Source organism: Pelodiscus sinensis, chromosome 13, assembly GCF_052426305.1.
Source record: "Pelodiscus sinensis isolate ZL-2025 chromosome 13, ASM5242630v1, whole genome shotgun sequence".
NCBI classification, from domain to species: domain Eukaryota; kingdom Metazoa; phylum Chordata; order Testudines; family Trionychidae; genus Pelodiscus; species Pelodiscus sinensis.
The window spans coordinates 17390089-17407672 of NC_143064.1; the positions used below are offsets into that span (position 1 = coordinate 17390089).

A 17584-nucleotide genomic window follows, 5' to 3' on the forward strand; every position below is an offset into this window, starting at 1 on the left:
AATTAGGTCACTTTAAGGCATCTCAAATTGAACATTACAAAATTGCTAGTCACTCTCGGAGACAGAGGCAGCAAGGGGGGCAGGATGCGAATAGTTGACATTATTAATGGATGAGCTTATCAGTTAATCATATTCTTGACTACTCATTTACATCCTGAATGTACTGGTGTACTGAATGCCTTGGTGTAATGAAGGTGTGTTCATTCATATCAGAGTCCTGTCACTGATTGCTATCCCCAGCACCAAGAAAAAAGTATTAGAATACCGAAGACTGCCAGGCATGGGGATCAGAGTAGAGTGCAGTCAATCCAGTCATTCTTCTGCCTTGGTACTGCCTAAGCTTGTAACATTGACTCTGGCACCTATGCAGTTACCATCGAGTCCAGAACCAGAAGTGGCTGGTGGCAGCACACTGTGCCAGTACCATCTCAGTACCAAACATATCAGAGGTATTTGTGGCTGCCAGGGATTTACTCTCATCAGTACCAATATCGCTGGCACCACAAAAGTCATCATAGTCGGTGTTGGTGGGCAAGGTGAAATCAGCTGGATTTTACACTTGGTACTGTGCCAGCTTCATGTGCCCAAGGTGCACTTTGGTACTATCGAGAAAATTTTCACTTCTTGCCATAACACTGATCACTGGCATCAGGAATGACATCACTGTGGTCAAAAGAAGATTTATTTTCTTGAAAGCCAGAAATTGGGTCCCATTCTTTACACTCCCTAAGCTCTAGGCTTTCATTGATTCTGTCACAGGAGTACTGTTGAATGGTTAGTCTGTGGACCTGCACTGGTACAGTGGGCCCTCTAGAATCTGTGGGTGTTTCCCCCAGCTTCTAGGGCATGTTCCAGATTCTCCTATTTGATGGCCTTGGAAAGGTGTCTCACCTGACTGTGCCATACCTGTTTCAGACTCCAATACTGGTTCCCAAGTCCCAGCTCAAAGAGACTCTGCAGATGAAGAAGAGTATTCACAGCCAATACTGGCACCTTCCTCCTCCTCCTCCCCAGATGGGACAGTGGCAGAAGGGGGCATGTCACCTACCCCAGGTGTCATACATACTAAGTGTGTTTAAAGGATAATTTCAAATCTGGGTATTCAGATGGAGGTAGTAAAAGAGTCCTTCCACAACTTGTTGGTACTCCATGCAAACACTGAGACTAGTTTGTGTAAAAGTCTAACCAGGAACACTACTTCCCGTTGGCTGAGGGAAAATAAGTAGCAAGGGTCTCTTTATATGTTGTTCTGGATGAGTCTCACCTAGCTGCTGCGTTCATGGTTTCTGTAGTAACCATGTGTCAAGAGTTCCTGATTACAGTCATCTGGCTCCTGCAAGAGATGTAACAGATTAAGGACATGTCCTTTGGGGGATCCTCACTCTTTTCAGAACAGAAGGAGATAAAGCTAAATGACCTAAAGGACTCAAGGGTGGCCTAAAGACCCTTGTCTTGTACACCGTAGCCCTGTAGAGGAAATACTCCAGGCCACCACAATCCTTCCAGCACTCTGCCTAGCTACCTATCAGGACTCGCATAGAAAAAGAAATAGGGGTTATAGGCAGAGCCCGCCACTCCATTCTATCTCTGCATCAATGCCTGCCTCCCCCACCCCACCAAGACATCCAGGGAGGTCTAAGTAGGTGGCTTGGATGCAAAAAGATACTGTCCCATTTCCCATGATGCCAGATCCTGTTTTTCCTTTATTTACAAAACACCTTTTCCACTTCCTCACTGCTTTATCTTTTAAGTCTTGAGCACTGTAGAAGTGTGCTCCAGTTCATTTGTTCTACATCCCCATCTTCTTCCCTCATCCCTCTTCAAGGTACCTCTCAAAAAAATTCTGAACCAGGAGGTTAAATTGTTCCTTTCCAGTGGGAGTCATAGAAGAGGTTCAGCAGATATTAAAGGAGAAGGATTTCTTCTCTGGTTATTTCTTACTTCTGAAGGCCAGGGAGGTCTCATGCTTATTCTAAACCTGGGCCAACTCAGCAGCTATCTCAACAAGAATCTACATGTCTATCCTGGCATTATTCTCTCTCTCTCTGATCCCAGAGACTGGTATGATATCCTCAGTTTAAGAGACTCCTACTTCCAAGTGTCAATGTACCATCGGCACAAAAGGTTCTTTAGTTTCATAGCAAACCATTCACACTACATATTCATGGTGCTCTCATTAGATCTATCTGCATTCCCCACAGTGTAAACAAAATGTATGGCCATAGTGGCAGCATTCCTGAGGAGATCAGAGGTAAAGGTCAACCCTTATCTGAGCAGCTGGTTAGTCAAGGGCCAGATCAGGTGTTCAACTCATCCAGTAACATTCAAGGACCTACGCTTTCTAATGGAGTACAGACAAGTCTGTCCATTTCTTGGTACAGAGGATAGAGTTCATTGGACTCGACTCAGGGTAGAACATCTCTTCCAGAATTATGTTTCCAATCAGTCCATTCCCTGGTGACACACCTGAAAAGTCATCCAATCACACCAGCCTGAAACACTTTGAGTATCCTAAGCTACATGGCCTTGAGCACTTGTGTGGTACAGTACATGAGACTGCACTGCTGACCTGTGCAGACATTGATGGCTTCAGTATACTTTCCTTACTGCCTCCATCTGGATCCTGTACTTGCAGTATCATTACAGGTTCTCATCTCTCTAGATTGGTAGTTGGATCCTTTCAGCATTTGCGTGCACATAGTCTTAATCTGCCCTCAATCATCAGTGATTCTAGTCTCAGATGCATCAGTACTAGGGTGTGGACCTCACCTGAGGCCCTTTACAATGCAGGGCTTTCGATTTTGGGTGGATCACTCTTTTCATGTCAATATCAGAGAGCTCAGAGTTGTTCATATTGCCTGTCAGATGTTCTTGCTTCATATTGGTGCATAGTTTATTTGCTCTTACAGACAACAGTGCCACCATGTTTTGCTTAAATAGGCAAAAAGGAAACTGATTCTTCCCTCCTTTATCAAAACACGGTCCATCTATGGGAATTTTGTGTATCTCATTCAGTCAGCTTCGCAGCACCTTACCTTCTGGGGATGCAGAAAGGGCTGGTAAATCATCTGAGCAGTTTTTTGCCAGTTACCATGGGGAGGAGGGAGAAGGAAAGGGGGAGGGGCCTGTGTCAGGATGTTGCCAGAGACATTTTCCAGCACTGGCAGACTCCCCAAATAGACTAATTTGCAAACAAAGACAACAGAAGGTAGAATTGTCATCCATTCTGCTTCCCATAGTCTGGGTTCCATCATGGACCCCCTTCCTGCTATCCTGGACTGGACATCTTTATTAGGCTCTCTCTCTCTCCCACCAACACCACCCCCCATCACAGTGCTACACAGCACTATGAGGGATCAAGTGGGTTAAATTATTTTCCACTCTGCTACACCTGTCTGTGGTGATTCTAGTCTTGCTTCTGGATTTGATGATTGAGGACTGCAGTCAGCTGCTCCATCCAAACTTGAGTTCCCTTCCTTTAACAGCCTGGAAGCTCCATGGTTAAACTCCAGAGAACAGATTTGTTAGGAGTAGGGAGATGAAGGCTTAGCTGATTAATGGGTAAGGCTAAAGCAGCTCCCTGCCTGCTTCCAGTACAGGCTGCTCCAGTCCTATGTGGGTGGGGCCTGCGTGGACATTCTGGCAGGTGTTCTAGACTAGTAGCGGGCTGGGGGGCAGTGCCCCCATTCACTCCCCTTAAATTGGTTAATCAGTTAAACAGGATTTTACATCCCAAGTTAGAAGCAAGTTTGCCAGTTCTTACTAAGTAGTAGAAACCCTTCCATCAGGACTACCTACCTGTCAAAAGTGACTAGTTGCTCCCCCGCCCCCTTTGCTGCCTCTATCAGAAAGAGGCAGCAAGGGGAGGGAGCAGGAACTGTTGCTGGGGGGAGCTGGGTTAAAAGCCTGTTCCCCCAGCACCATCTCTGCGAGGAGGCAGAGTGCAGTGGGGAAATTGCACGAGCGGGAATTGAAACAGTCCCACTATCCCTGGTCCGATTGCTGCTTCTTTCCCTTTGAAATGAGCAATAGCTGCATGTGGCTCTTGTACATCTCAAAGGAAGAGGCACAGAGGTGTGGGTTCCTCCTGCTTCTCTCCCTTTGAAATGAACAGGAGCTGCGGGTGGCTCTTGTACATTTTAAAGGGAGAGGCGCAACAAGATAGCGAGCACCCCCCTTATCGACTTGATTAGCTGAATAATCAATATTTAACATCCCTAGTCAAAATGTGAGTGGTTGTCACACTCTGGGCTTTCCAAGTCAGAGGCTTGCTGATGCATTTATCCATTCAAAATATATTTGACAGTTTGTTACACCTGAAATGGCAAATCTTAGCAGTTACCTCTGTCAAGGTTCACCTGGCAGCAATATCCGGTTTCCACCCTTGGGTGGATAACTGTCCTTATTTTTCCAATGACTTGACCTACATATTTCCCAAAGGCCTAGAAAAGTACACTCATTTATCAGTCCCCATTTCCCCTCAGGATCAGAACCTAGTATTGTCAAAACTTAGGGGATTACTGTTTGAGCTTTTAGCAATGTGATTCTTGCCACCTTCCAGGAAGGTATAGTTGTTCCATGAATTCTGGTGGTTCTTCCTGTATCATCGTTTGGGAGCTCCAAACAGCAAAATGCACATGTGCAAACACTTGAAGAAAAATGTTAAATTGTCATAATATTTATTCTTTGAGATGTTGCACATGTCCGTTCCATGAGCCCCTCTCACTCATCTACATTAGAACCAGTGTTCCCTCTAAGTTGTGCAGCAGCACAGATTTAACAGGTGATTAATCAGCCCTGCCCAGTCAGAGGCTCAGGGCTCCCTGCATGGAGCTGACTGACTGACTGGGCCAGTCTAATTAATCACTAGTGAAGCTGTGCTGCTGCTCAGTTTGAAGGGAACACTGATCAGAACTTCTGGAAAGAAAGGAGAGAGAGCCCCAGGGTGAGTTGGTAGAGCTGGGTGGCTGGAGAGTGACAGGTGCTGGCCAGGCACCCAGCTCTGAAGGCAGCATTCCCTCAGCAATCACACAGAAATAAGGGTGGCAGAACCATAATAGTCCAGCCTTTCTTCTGTGTTGTGTTTTCCAAGCTGGATTATCAGAGTGGTTGCTGAAGGCAGTATTGAAGTAGGGGTGGCAATGTTGTAGTAATCTTTTCCTTCATAACATTACCAACCTCCTTTAGAGTTAGGTCTCTACAGTTAAAACTCCATGAAATTGCAGGTTTAAATATCTTAAATAATGAAATTTATTATTTTTAACATGCAATGACTGTGAAATTGACCAAAATGGACCTTGAATTTTGTAGGGCCTTAGATATGTGCAACACATCTCAAAGAACAACAGTTACAAAGTTTATAAATGTTTTTTTGCACCCTGAAAGTGTATGTAGTGATGATACCAATGTAATTATGAAATTATTGTCATGATAACTGTTAGCTTGCTCAGAAGGAGAGGTTATGATAATCTTGCCAGTGATACGATATGTGAGCCACGTGAACTGAATTTTATTTAAAAACAAGTAGTACTGTGGCACTTTAGAGATTGACTGTCTGTCTGTCTATAAAAATGTAGTATCATGAGCTTTCATAGGCAAAACCCACTTCCTGACTCAAGCTCATCTGAGAAGGTGGGTTTTGCCCATGGAAGGTCTTTATATATATAAACATTTGTATATTGGTTGGTTTCTTAGGTGCGTGCCATAGGACTACTCATTGTTTTTATAGTTACAGACTAACATGGCTACACCTCTGTGAATTCTTTTTATTTAGCTAATTTAGATTTTAAAATGGAAAATTGTATATGCTTTGAAGATGAAATATACTTCGGATACTTGGTGTTAATCCAATTTTTAATCTTATTTTAGCAAGGGGAGGTAAGACTCAAATGTCTTACAGCTTTGCAAGGACTTTACTATAATAAAGAGCTTAATTCCAAATTGGAACTGTTCACCAGTCGATTCAAGGTAAGTAATATATTTTCAAGAAGTATTTTGAAATATTTTCAAGAAAGCAGACTGAATGCTTTCTACAAATTTGTTTTGTTTTACATTGTGCTGTTTTGAAAATTAGTCTTCTTTTTTGTTCTTAGGATAGAATTGTGTCTATGACGCTTGACAAAGAATATGATGTTGCAGTCCAAGCAATAAAACTACTTACTCTTGTTTTACAGTAAGTATATATCTGCTTCTGACCAATATGAAGTATACTATTGTTGACTAACAGTAACTCTCAGATATTTTTAGAGACCTTAATACACAGTCTGAGAGAAGTTTGTCCATCTTAAAGTAACACGATATGTTGTAAAAAGAGTGATATTTCCAGCCAGGATATCATCCCAACCTTTACCACATCTCTACATTTAAATGTTAGAAATATTATGATACTCATTTCAATTTATAGTTTTCATAGTAGAGCTAAACTAAAAAGATATACTGCTGATGGGATGCAAATGCTGGGAGGTACTAACTGAAATAGGCTGAGTTGTGGTCACAAAGTAGTGTGTCTTGGGTATGTGTGAGAAAGTGTAGTTAACTTGGTGAAATGCTGTTTTAAAAACAACTTTATCTTGAGATACTTTCTGACTATCAGTAGACAGTTAATTTCAAAGATATTATCTGGCTTGGACTAGTATAGTTTTAGATGAAGGTCTTTTTCTAAACTATATACTATAAGGGAAATGGATACATGTCACTAAAATCTTAGAATGAGGTTAATCATGCTGCAGACCGCTGACACAATCTTGATTAGCTTTATTGGAAGAGACTTTCTATTTTAAATGATTGAGGACATTTTAAAGACAAGGTTTTCTTTTGACTCTTCCCTTTTCTCATGGCTAACGATAGTTAATATTTTTGTCCATGTATTTTTTTTCTTTCTCTTCCTAGGAGTAGTGAAGAAGTTCTGACAGCAGAAGACTGTGAAAATGTCTATCATCTGGTTTATTCAGCTCACCGGCCAGTAGCAGTAGCAGCAGGGGAGTTTCTTTATAAAAAGTGAGGGGCAATATACTTAATGTTAATTGATTACCTTTTTATTGTATGGTCTAGCTAAAAATATTATGGATATTATTTACCTTTTAGCTAGAAAAATGAAAATCTTGAGTAAGGAAGTAGATGTTAAAATATTTTTGTTTTTAAAATATATAACCATTGTACATCACAGTTCATTCGGACAGTGTGTGACAAAGGCATGGACAACTTTTAGTGAGATTTAAGTTGAAAAAAAAAGTCACAACCCGTGCTCAGAGAGAAGAATTAGTCCTATTTGAGAATCCCAAAATAGCAGTTATACTGGCAAGACCCTACAAGTTGTAAACCTGTCTTGTGAAATATTTTATACAATTTTTAAAATACCATTTCTGTGTGATGCAGCATGACTTGCATAAAGAGCTCAAAGTTTTCTTGCTTCATGTGTGGTCATCCGTGCTAAATTATGTCAAGAATATACCCTGATCTCATGAAGGTAATGTATTAAACTTAGACGTGAAGATGTTTTAGGGAATGGACTAGAACAGTGGTCTCCAACCTTTTAAAGCCCAAGATCACTTAGGGTGTGTCTACACTAGCCCCCTAGTTTGAACTAGGAAGGGCAATGTAGGCATTCGAAGTTGCAAATGAAGCCCAGGATTTAAATATCCTGGGCTTTATTTGCATCTTCCCGGGCGCCGCCATTTTTAAATATCCCTTAGTCTGAACTCCGTGCCCGCGGCTACACGTGGCACGGAGTAGGTAGTTCGAATTAGGATCTCTAATTCGAACTACCGGTACACCTCGTTCCACGAGGAGGTAGTATGTAGGAGTTCATAATGGACCACAAGCTGCATACAAGTCAGCACTGTGACACTGTTGAAAGAAAAAGCAAACCTTATTCTCGAATGTATTAATAGAGGTAATGTAAGCAAGGCAGAGAAACTAGTCTTCCACTCTACACTGTATTTATTAAGTCTCAACTGGAGTACTGTGTCTAGTTCTGGATGCCAAGTTTTAGGAAAGATGTGGACAATTTGGAGAAGGTGCAGAGAAGAGCAACAAAAATGACAAAAGGTCAAGAAAACATGACCTATGAGGGAAGATGGAAAGAACTAGATTTGTTCAATCTAGAGAAGAGAAAATTGAGAGGAGACATGTCAACAGCTTTCAAGTTCCTAAAAGGTTGTTACAAGGAGGAGAGAGAAAAAATATCCCCCTTACTTCTCGTCCTATCCTCAGAGGTTGATGGGCTTAAATCTCAGCAAGGCAGGTTTAGATTGGAGATGAGGAGAAACTTCCTAATGGTCAGGGTGATTAAGCACTGGAATAAATTGCTTTAGGAGGTACAGTAAACTTCCGATAATCGGGCACCTTTAGGACCCAGGGGGAGCAAGATTATGAGATATGCCGGACTATTGGAAGCAGGGGCTATGAGGAGTCTAGGGCGGGGTTGGGCTAACCCGGCAGCATCCCAACGTCTCTGCCCCGGGTTTCCCCGAGTCAGCTGCTGGTCAGTTTTATCATCAGCTGACTTGGGGATGCCTGAGGCAGGGCAGAGCAGCTGGGATGCTGGGTTGGTCCCGTAGCACCGGACCAACCTGGCAGCATCCCAGCTGCTCTGCCCCAGGGGTCCCCAAGTCAGTCACTGCTGAAACTGACCAGCGGCTGACTCGGGGATGCCTGGGGCAGAGCAGCTGGGGTGCTGTGCCCCGGGTTTCCCTGAGTCAGCTGCTGGTCAGTTTCATCAGCAGCTCACTTGGGGACGCCTGGGGAAGAGCAGCTGGGATGCTGCCGGGTTGATCCTGCAGAGCCGAGGGGCGGTGCTACGGGACCAACCCAGCACCCCAGCTGCTCTGCCCCGGGCGTCCCCAAGTCAGCTGCTGCTGAAACTGACCAGTGCGCTTCATGCAGTGCTGCTGCTTTGAAACACTGCGGGGAGCTAGTGCCAGACTCCATGCAGTGTTTCAGAGTGGCAGCGCCTCACAGAGCCTAGAGGCAGCAGGGAGTCCCCAGCTGATCCCGGACTCCATGTGACACTGCTGCTTTGAAATACCACATGCAGCCTGGGGACACCGCAGCTGGCCCTCAGCTGCATGCTGCGTTTCTAAGCAGCAATGCCCCATGAAGTCCGGGATCAGGCCTCAGGTTTCATGCCTTGCTGCCGCTTTGAGGTATCCTTCTCCTCTTACCCCACTCCTTTGCTGCCCCTTTAGATAGAGCAGTGTTACTAAATCTTTTTTTTATAAAATACCCCTTTAAAAAAATTGTAAGTATTCGCAGTATCAACAGTTTTCAAACGCACACAATTTTTTTTCTACCATTGCAACACATTTGTTTAAACAACTTGGTCATAGCTATGCAGGTGATTAAGTTTTTGGGTGTAAAAAGTACAAAAATAATTAAACACTGTAAAACTTAAAACAAAAATTCAGTTTTCTCCAAATTTCAGTTGTGTTGACATACTCCCCCCACCCCCCAAGACTTCTCTCAAGTACCCCTAAGGGTAGTCGTGCAACTGGTTGAGAAACACCGATAGAGGCAGCAAGGGCGGGGGGCTGGTGAGGGGGAAGGAGAATGACTATTTGACTAGCCTGTGGACTAGTCGTGCACATCTCTAAGTTGGACAACTTACATGCTTAGAGTTAAGTACTTAAGCTTTTCTGGGATTTAAGGCCTAAATCCTGCATGTCACTAATGCAAAGGCAATTGTATCAATTCCTGAAACTTACAAAGATGCCTCTTAGAGCTTAAATAATGTTTTTTCCAACTATGTTCAGAGACTAGATCAGATAATCTGTTTCAAGAAAGCATGCCTTTGCCAAGCACAATTATTTAACTCAGAAGTTGATTACTTTTCTAAAATAAACATCTAAAGAGCAGTGTTTCAGTCTCCAATTTTAATACGTCCCTCTCCCTTCTCCTGATACTGTTTTCATTGCTTCCTAGTGTTCTGAATGGGAAGAAGGGGTTTGGAGCAGCTATTTCCTAGGGAGTATGGAAGGCCTAGTTACAAATAATTGGACTTCATGAAGTTCTGGAGGTCTGCACTGATCTCACCATTTTTCTTAGAATATTTTGTGATTGCTATAGCATCCATCACACAGTTGTGAACTGATGTAACTCAGGCCTGGTCTAAGGCCTAGAACAATGAACTTGTGTTTTTGGCCTGCATTTTACTACAACAGTGAAATCAAAAGACATCAACACTCATACAATCAACCCACCCCATTTCAAAATAATCTATATCCACAAGTAAAACATGTATATTATATAATAGTCTGCATCAGTCATGTAGTAACATAACTGTCCTGATATAAATCAAGTATGGCAATAAAATCTGTATAGTAGTGTTGCTTGCAGAGGTTTATTTATATCCCTAAACTATGACAGTATTGTCCAGTGTAATTGCATTTTCCCTTTCCACATTAATACAAGTATGTTTAATAATGTAATAAACTTAAAGTTAACTTAACAAAAACTTGGACATTCACTGCTGCAGGATAATGAGTTAAATAACTTAGCTTGGTCAAGTTTTAAAAAAATTTACATTAAATAAGAGCATCTGAGCATGAATTATTTAGGCTAAAATTAAGAATGATTTGTCCTTTCTGATTAAGAGCGTAAATGATCACCACCTGGTTTCTAGATATATGCTTCTGGAGTATAATGGCAAACAGGTAGGTGTGTTAATAGGGGTTACATGTTCCTTGGAAATGTTCAGCATTTGTTACTTTTGGAAACAGGGTTCTAATATGTTTAGTATGTTTCAATATAGCACTTCCTGTTTCCTTCAAGGAGAAAATACTTTGTTAAAATATTTTATTTTCATAGGCTTTTCAGTCGCAGAGATCCTGAAGATGATGGACTACTTAAAAGGAGAGGGATACTGAGTCCAAATGCTAATCTTGTGAAGACATTGGTGTTTTTCTTTTTGGAAAGTGAAGTAAGTCGAGTTTCATGTTATCCATTTTATCACTTTGTCTGAGAGAGTCCCGTTCTTTTGTACTCTCAGGTACTACATGGTTTCCTGTTTTAAATGGTTAAATGGAAGCTTTATTGAGGATCTGCAGAGTATAAGAACCCATTTAATGCATTAGGCAGCCAGTCTATAATGGAATGATAATGAAGAACATAGAAGTTTGGGCTTTGGGTCCCTTGCTAGTTGTTGAATGTCTCTTGTAAATGAATGGAAAATAGGAGTGTGTGGTGTCTTTCAGAGTCAGACCTGTTAGTTGGGAAAATTAGGCACAGATAGGTTTGGATTCAGGTAAATCACAAAGATTGCTTTCTGCTGCTTTAAATTCTGTCCAAATAACTGTTAGTGACTCAGGAAATTGGAAATGTTAAATAGAAACCAAAGAAGAAGTTGACCAGAATGTATCCTTAAAAGTCACTGTATTCCATATTTGCTGTAACAGTGTCAATCTTTCTGAGTTAATCTGCCACCAAATTAAAAATCTTTTTTCCTTTTCAGTCAGATACCCATGTTGCAGGCAAAAAGGAGCAAGAGTAGCCAGCTACATTCTAGCCACTTTTATGACTATCTTTTTCCTTGTCTGAGGAACATAACTATTGTATTTTTTTTTTAGTTACATGAGCATGCTGCTTATCTTGTGGACAGCATGTGGGACTGTGCAACAGACCTCTTGAAGGACTGGGAATGTATGAATAGTCTTCTGTTGGAGGAGCCGCTCAATGGAGAGGAGCGTAAGGGATTTCATTATACGTTGCTATCCAAATTGATAAATTGTTCATTTTTCAATATATGATATAGTTAAGATCCCAAGTCACCCACTTCTTTTAGAATAATTTAAGCAGAATGTAAATAATTTCAGAGTGATGTGAACTGCTCAGACTAGGCCACCAAAGATTTGGCTTATTATAGTCATAGTGGACATGGGCTAGGCAATAATTTTTGATAGAGAGGAAACTCGATTTTGGTAAGTGGTTAAAGGCTGTACTTTTCTATGGAGGGCATACCAGTGTGGTACAGAGGTTGGGTGATGAAGGGAGCTTGGGTAGGGGACTGTAGTACAGGAGATTGTGGGAGGTCTGAGAGGGAGTTGTAACCTGGGATAGAGGATTGGGCTGCAGGGTCCAGAAGTGGGTATGGGTGCAGGAGAGGATTCTGGCCTGGGAGAGGGGTGTAGAGTTTGGGAGGGTACAGGGTGTATGTGTACCAGGAGCGGGCTTTGGCTGTGAGGTGCTTACTTAAGCAGCATCTGGCCAGCAGCACACTCATGCAGGCTTCCAGGCTTACTCACAACCCTAGGCCACTCCTTGTGTCTCTGTGTGCTACAGGGGAGTCTTTGTGCGTGGCCCACCCTCAGCAAAATTTCTAAGCACCTATTGGCTGGAAACGAATAGGCCAATGGAAGCTGAGAAATTGTGCTGCACTTTCCCCACCCCCAGCAAAATCTCGAATTATTTACATTTTTACGTTAAGTGTTTCAAAAAGCCCAGATTGTTTGTGTGGCCTCCGCATATTCACACTCTTGGGATGCGTTGGTAGTATCTCTTGGACTAGTGGAACCTTCCTATAGCAATGCCTATTGGAATGCTGAAGGGACCCATCCCTCTCCTTTCTGCTTTGAACATTGGGTGGCTGAAAGTAAAATAGGCAGTGTAGTGTATTGATTGCCTGAATTCCTTCTAATCACAACCATAGACACAGCAGGAACCTCACAAAGTCCTTGGGCAACTGATTGATTTTGATTAATCATTCTCAGTCTGCCACTTTCACATTTTAGTTGGATGTTAGTTCTTTATTTGCTATAATTTCTTTTATTGTATTTTGAGTAAAAATGGTGTTTGGTCCTTCATTTCTAATGTGTCAAAGCCAAAGACAGTGAAACTAGGTTTAAAGAGGTAAACTTCTTGCTCTGTGGTTTTTCCTACTTTAAGTGCACTTGTGTGTTGTTTGACTAGATAGAGGGAGAGCGCCCTTTCTGTTTTTATTACTCCATATGCATCCGCTTCACAAGGGCCAAAATAGAACATGAAACATTCTTTCAAGCAGTGCTGTTTTGGAAATCATGAGCAGCTAAACCTTCCTGTTCCAAAATGCAGGGAAATTTAGATGCTGGGAAAGGAAACTCTACTCTGACTGTGAAGTGGTTGAAAAGACCAGCGAAATCCCAGCATATATCTCAGGCTGTGAATCTGCAAAAGTTGGTATGACTCCACATAAATGCCTGGTCTTATAGGTGTCTGCCTCTGCAGAAAGAACCAATCCCGGAGAACATGTTTCAAGTGATCTGAGACTTCCAGACCCATACTCTGAGGTGCAAAAGGTGGTACCTATAAGTTGCATCCTCGGCACATTGAAGGATTATATTAAGGCCAGTGTTGTCATAGATTCACAATTTATCATGGATCAAACACTATTGTTCTCATGCTCCAGAACCTCATTGTAAGCCCGATAACTCAGAGGTTTTGGTTTTTCTGGATATATATAGTTATTTGTTTATATTACTGTAGCACCTAAGAGTCCTGGTCACAGACCCAGGAACTCACTGCATTAGGCATCATACCAACCCAGTACCGTGGTGGTTGATGATCAAATCAGGAGCCCTTGTTGCAGCAAAAGAAAAGTTAATATAGTGATATTCATCTTTCTGTAAGTGTTCACCTGAGTGTAAAAAGGCTAAAGAAAGGAAAGTGCATAAAAAGGTTCAATGGAAGTGTCCTATACTGGAATTGTCCTGCATGGTTCCCTCATGTCTGTCAGCACTAAGTGAATAGTTTTCTTCACTTGTCCCAGACACTCAACCTGAAGACTAGAAGGACCTGTCAAATTTTGGAATGTGCATATGGATCTGATGTTCAAAACTGTCCGGATAAAATCAAGGAAATATCTTCCTTCCTTTCAGAAGAGAGTTCCAATTCACGAATGTGTAGAACAGCTTGATATTTCCTTAACCTTCCCTTCAGTAATCTTGAAGCAACTTTTCACCTGTTTTTTGATATGCTGATCTCACCTGCTAGGAATAAGATTAACTGGCCAGTTTTAGATGGTTTATTACAGCTGGTAAAAAATGCTGGATGAACTTCATCAGCTTGGCTGACAAAATATTCTAAAATATTTCTAAAATATTCGATAGGTTATACCAGCTTTCTCCTGAGTACTGCATGTTCTCCCGAACTCATCCAGGCCCAGATTCGTTACCCAGGGAGATGGCTGTCCAAAGAGCTAAAGGGGGTCATGTTTTCTCTATCCCTTCAGATAGATCTTGAGAAACAAGATGATGTGGGTAGAAGGATGCTCTCCTCTGCTACAGTGGGAATCTGAATGGTGAACTAATGGGCAGTAATATTGAGAAGTAGTATTATTTGGGAAAGTCACTTCTGGCAGTCACTGCCAGAAGACTGAAGTAAACTGGCCATAACGCTTATTATTGAAGGTCAGTTGCTAAGTACATGTTGATGCTTTTGGTACTGTGTTAGAGCAGTGGCATCCATATGTATGACTCAAGATAGATTAATTTGTATTTAATCTGGAAACAGGAACTAGAATCGAAGATCTCCCATTTGATGGTAAAGGGCTGAACAGAAGAGGGTTAGAGAAAGTGAAAGAAAGCAAACCTGCTGTAGGATCTTTAAGGATTTCTTAATCCTCTAGGAGAGCATTTTAGATGTCAGTGCTCCTTTCCCAAAACAAACATGTCTATTTTTTCTACTTCCATTGGGGAAGCATCAATAACACTCTATTCAGCCTCAGCCCAGGGGGGCTGCTGTAGCCTTGCAGGAGGTTCACTGAGGATGGGCTCGTCTCGTCTGGAGCAGCCCCTGTCTGTGGCAGGCCTGGGTGCCCTGTAAGGCAGGGGCCTCTCCAGTGGATCTGGGAGCTAGGAACTGGCCATAGCTCTAGCGAGCAGACTGGGAGCCAGCAGCATTCCTAGCCTGAGTGCAGAGCTAGGAGCCGATGGTCCGTATCCTGCATAGTTGGTTACTGGTTAAACATAAGGTCAACCTAATGTTTAACCGGTTAACTGATTAACCATTATTTTACATCCCTATTAGAGATTAGACTTCTATAGCCCTGGCTATGAAAACACTGTATGCCAAATATAGACAGCATGATTATGAGTTTGACACTGTCTAGGGATAGGTTCTTATCTCTGGTATGGTGGACTTCAACTTCAATGTGTCTTCAGAAGTGTTGTATGCAATTCCTTAGCTCTCTGTTTGCAAGCAAGATAAATAATAATTATTATAATATGGGTGGTCACTCTGGAGGGAATGAGGTCTTGTGGGGAGGTCAGGACATAGACCTATTTGCAGTAGGACGCAGCTCTAACTGTCAGAGATTTTGCATCAGATCAGACTATCAGTCCCTCATCATAATTTAGTTAAGAAAAGTTTGTATTTAGCCTTGATACAGATTCTTGAAATTGTGATGAATGTCTCCCATTTATTTAGAGTACCCACATCTACATGGGATCTCAATCTTGTAGTCACTCAGCTCATGAATCTTCCTTTCTGACTCCTCAGGGAATGTTATCTGTCTTCTCTTTCTTTCTCTCTTAAGATGGACTTTATTTTAACTGTTAATAAGAACATAAGAACGGCCATCCTGGGTTCATCTAACCCAGTATCCTGTCCTCCAACAGTGGCCAGTGCCAGGTGCTTCAGAGGGAATGAGCACAATAGGTAATGGTCAGTTGAGTCCACCCTGTCACCCATTCCCAGCTTCTGACAAACAGAGCCTAGGCACAGCATTCCTACCCATCCTGACAAGAGTAGTAAGAGACAGGCTTTCATAATTGACACCACTCTCCCAAGGTTTTTGCAATGATGTTATAGTGATGTTAGTCCCAGCAGATCAAAGTCGATGTGGATGAAAGCAGCAAACTTTTGAGCTGCACAGAACCTTCCTTCTGGACTGTTTCAGTTCTGAAAAGGACCTATGTGTTATCTTGAAACCTTGATTCTTTCACCCACAGAAGCAAGTCCAATAAAAGATAATACCTTATCCATCGTATGTCTCTAAAACCCATCAATGCCTTTTTATGGTATTTCACAAAGAGAGGGCCTTCTTCCATACCCACAATTTGTCCTTAAGATGGGTACAGAATTTCATCTTAACCAGTCTATAAATGTATTTTTTCTTAGATCTCAGTCTCCTTCTCATAAGGAGATAGACGACATGTGCCTGGGTTTCTATGATAACATTAGTTGTCTATTGGACTAGATCTCAGGAATATAGGAAATCACCTAAACTGTATTTTTTATGGAAAAAGAGTGTGGGTCAGGCTGTTGCATACTAATGCCTTTCTAAATGGTCTTAGACTCTGTATTGAAAAATGTCATAAACATAAATCTGTTCCTCTTCTAGAGTGCACTTGAGTGAAGTCCATGTCTAGACATTAAACATATACCCAGATTAAAAACCTGTTGAGCTGTTATTTGAAACTCTATTCACACTTTCACAAAACATTATTTCTTAGGAAAAATTTAAACAACAGCAAATAGTCTAGTAGCACCTTAAAGACTAACAAAACATGGAGAGGGTATCACGAGAGTTAATTGGTACGACCCACTTTTTCAGATCACTGGAGTGTTGAAAGTCCAGATACAAGAGTAACTAAGGGAAGGAAAGGTTGGGGGGGGGGGGGGGGGCGGGAGAGAGGAAAAAAGAGTAAGTAGATAAGCTTAGAGCAGTGGTCACCAACCAGTAGGTCGGGATCTACTGGTAGATCTTGGAGCCTTTGACAGGTGATCCTGACAGGTGTGGCAAGGAGACTATCAAGTGTTGGCACTTTCTCTGCCCCTCTCAGCACTGCCATGCTGCTCCTGCCCTCTGCATCGGAGCTGCGCCCCACCCCTAGGAGTTTCTTGCTTGCTGTGCAGGGCACAAGAAGAGGACGGAGTGATGAAATTAGGGTGTCCCTCCCACCACTCTGTACCCCATCTCCACATAGTTGGGGGAGAGGGGAGGGCAGGGATGGAGAGAGTTTGCTGGCTGCTTTTGGGAGCAGGGATAAGCCTGCCTTAGTCCCCTGCATCACCACCCAGAAGCCATCTGTTGTAAGCGGTGCCCAGCTGGAGCCCACATCCAAACGCCAGCCCCAGTTCTGAACCTCTCCTGCACCCCAAATCTCTACCCTAGCCAATAGTCCCCCTGCCTCCCAGAGCCTGAACCCCCCTGCTGCTCAACTACCTCAGCTCAGAATCCCTCCCACACTCCAGATCGTTTAGCTCAATGTCAGAGTCTGTATTCCCCTATCCCGTACCCCAGCCTTCTGCCCCCAGTCTGATAAAAGTGAGTGGGGATGGGGGAGAGTGAAAGGGTGGAGTGAGAAGGGGTGGGAAGGAGGCAGGGCAAGCATGTTTTGGTTTGGGGTAGATCCTGGATTGCACTTAAATTAAAAAAGTGATCTCATGCTTACAAAGGTTGGAGACCACTGGCTTAGAGGATAGTCAAGTTAGTCTGTAACAGGAAAGACTTAAAAAACAACAAATAGTATAGTAGCACCTTAAAGTCTAAATAGTTACAAGAGGCTGATAACCATTAGTTTGCACTTGGAAAGGAAGATGACCAACACCAGATTCTACACAAGCATCAAGAATTATTAGCACTTTCATTGTTTGCTTGGTTGATGATGTGCGA

General features: G+C 42.5%; 1 protein-coding gene across 4 annotated transcripts in view; it reads left to right on the forward strand.

Moving 5' to 3' along the window:
• Window positions 1-17584, forward strand: part of STAG2 (STAG2 cohesin complex component) — a 223825-nt gene that overhangs the window by 140012 nt on the left and 66229 nt on the right. For all 4 annotated transcript variants that reach the window (XM_075940974.2, XM_075940976.2, XM_006115390.5 and 1 more), the window contains exons 11-15: window positions 5869-5967; window positions 6093-6172; window positions 6889-6996; window positions 10804-10915; window positions 11562-11679. In XM_075940974.2, coding sequence (XP_075797089.1) covers window positions 5869-5967; window positions 6093-6172; window positions 6889-6996; window positions 10804-10915; window positions 11562-11679 — 517 coding nt within the window. The remainder of the gene's footprint in view (window positions 1-5868; window positions 5968-6092; window positions 6173-6888; window positions 6997-10803; window positions 10916-11561; window positions 11680-17584) is intronic.